The sequence below is a fragment of the Lipotes vexillifer genome, unplaced genomic scaffold (assembly GCF_000442215.2).
Source record: "Lipotes vexillifer unplaced genomic scaffold, Lipotes_vexillifer_v1.1 scaffold1017, whole genome shotgun sequence".
Classification (NCBI taxonomy): domain Eukaryota; kingdom Metazoa; phylum Chordata; class Mammalia; order Artiodactyla; family Lipotidae; genus Lipotes; species Lipotes vexillifer.
Window position 1 is genome coordinate 2,102,619 of NW_006772141.1, and position 1,082 is coordinate 2,103,700.

Consider the following 1,082-nt stretch of genomic DNA (forward strand, 5'->3'; position numbering starts at 1 on the left):
AGAGATTTTGCCACATAATTTAAAATATCCCTTTTGCAAAACCAGCTCATAAAGTTAGGACAACAAACTGAGAAAAATAACTTGCAACATGTATGACTGATAAAGGGCTAGATTCTTAGCTCGGAGAAATGTTCAGCACAAAGACAAATACTCTGGCAGAAAACTCTGTAAAGAACTTTCCATTTAGTTGCAAAACACATGGAGCTTTGGTTACAGTTGTCTGGTGACTTTCCCTCATTTTTAAACCTTTCTGGATTGGCTGTTTTTTCTTTTAATGTTCACAACAAGTAGTGGTGGCCATGATCAAAACTACAAAATATTTTTAAGGGAAAACCCATCACTCCCAGATCCTGAGGTCTATGGGTATCTTATTTTTATTTATTTATTTATTTTTTTAGATATCTTATTTTTAGAGAATTTTTAAAACTATGGAAGTGGCCAAGACAGAGGGCCAAGAGAGTATAATCTGTGTAGACCCAGTGTTGCGGATAGGCTGGAAACAGAGGCTAACTTTTCAGGGTGTGGTGGGGTGAGTGGGGTGCAGGTCAGTGGGAGGATGGTACAGAGGAGGCCTGGAGAGAACTAGTCCAAGAAAAACCCCCAAGTGATGGTGCCAAGGCTCTGGGTGTGGGATTCTAAAAGCATGCCCATCGACCTGTGGTCTCGGCAGCCCACCAGGCGGGCCAGGGGATCCAGGACCCTGGTTGTGTGTGTGCAGCTCAACCATCCCTGATGTGCCCCCTCCTCTCTGGTCCCTTCAGCATGAAATCAGCGTCACAGTCCACATGTGGCAGATGCCAGTGCACCCCCAGACGCCCAGGTCCCCCAGCCATCTGCTCGTGTTCGGGCTGCCCCTCAAGTGGGAGCTCTACCCCGGGCGGAGGTACCAAGCAACGGATTCGAGACTCTGGGAAATAGTGGACCATGGCCAGGCAAGTGCATGGTGGCCCAAGGTGAGGGGGATGGGCATTAAGTAGTGACCGTAGGTGTGCAAAGTGGGGCAAAGGATGGGAGGGATCCCTTCCCCGGGCCCCTAAATCCACAAACCCGGGTTCCCATCTGCTTCATTTGGATAGAAGAGC

General features: G+C 48.2%; 1 protein-coding gene across 1 annotated transcript in view; it reads left to right on the plus strand.

Annotated features, from left to right (window-relative positions):
• TCL1B (TCL1 family AKT coactivator B) overlaps window positions 1-1,082 on the plus strand; it is a 2,685-nt gene that overhangs the window by 1,488 nt on the left and 115 nt on the right. Inside the window, exon 2 of the mRNA XM_007447339.1 lies at window positions 762-932. Coding sequence (XP_007447401.1) covers window positions 762-932 — 171 coding nt within the window. The remainder of the gene's footprint in view (window positions 1-761; window positions 933-1,082) is intronic.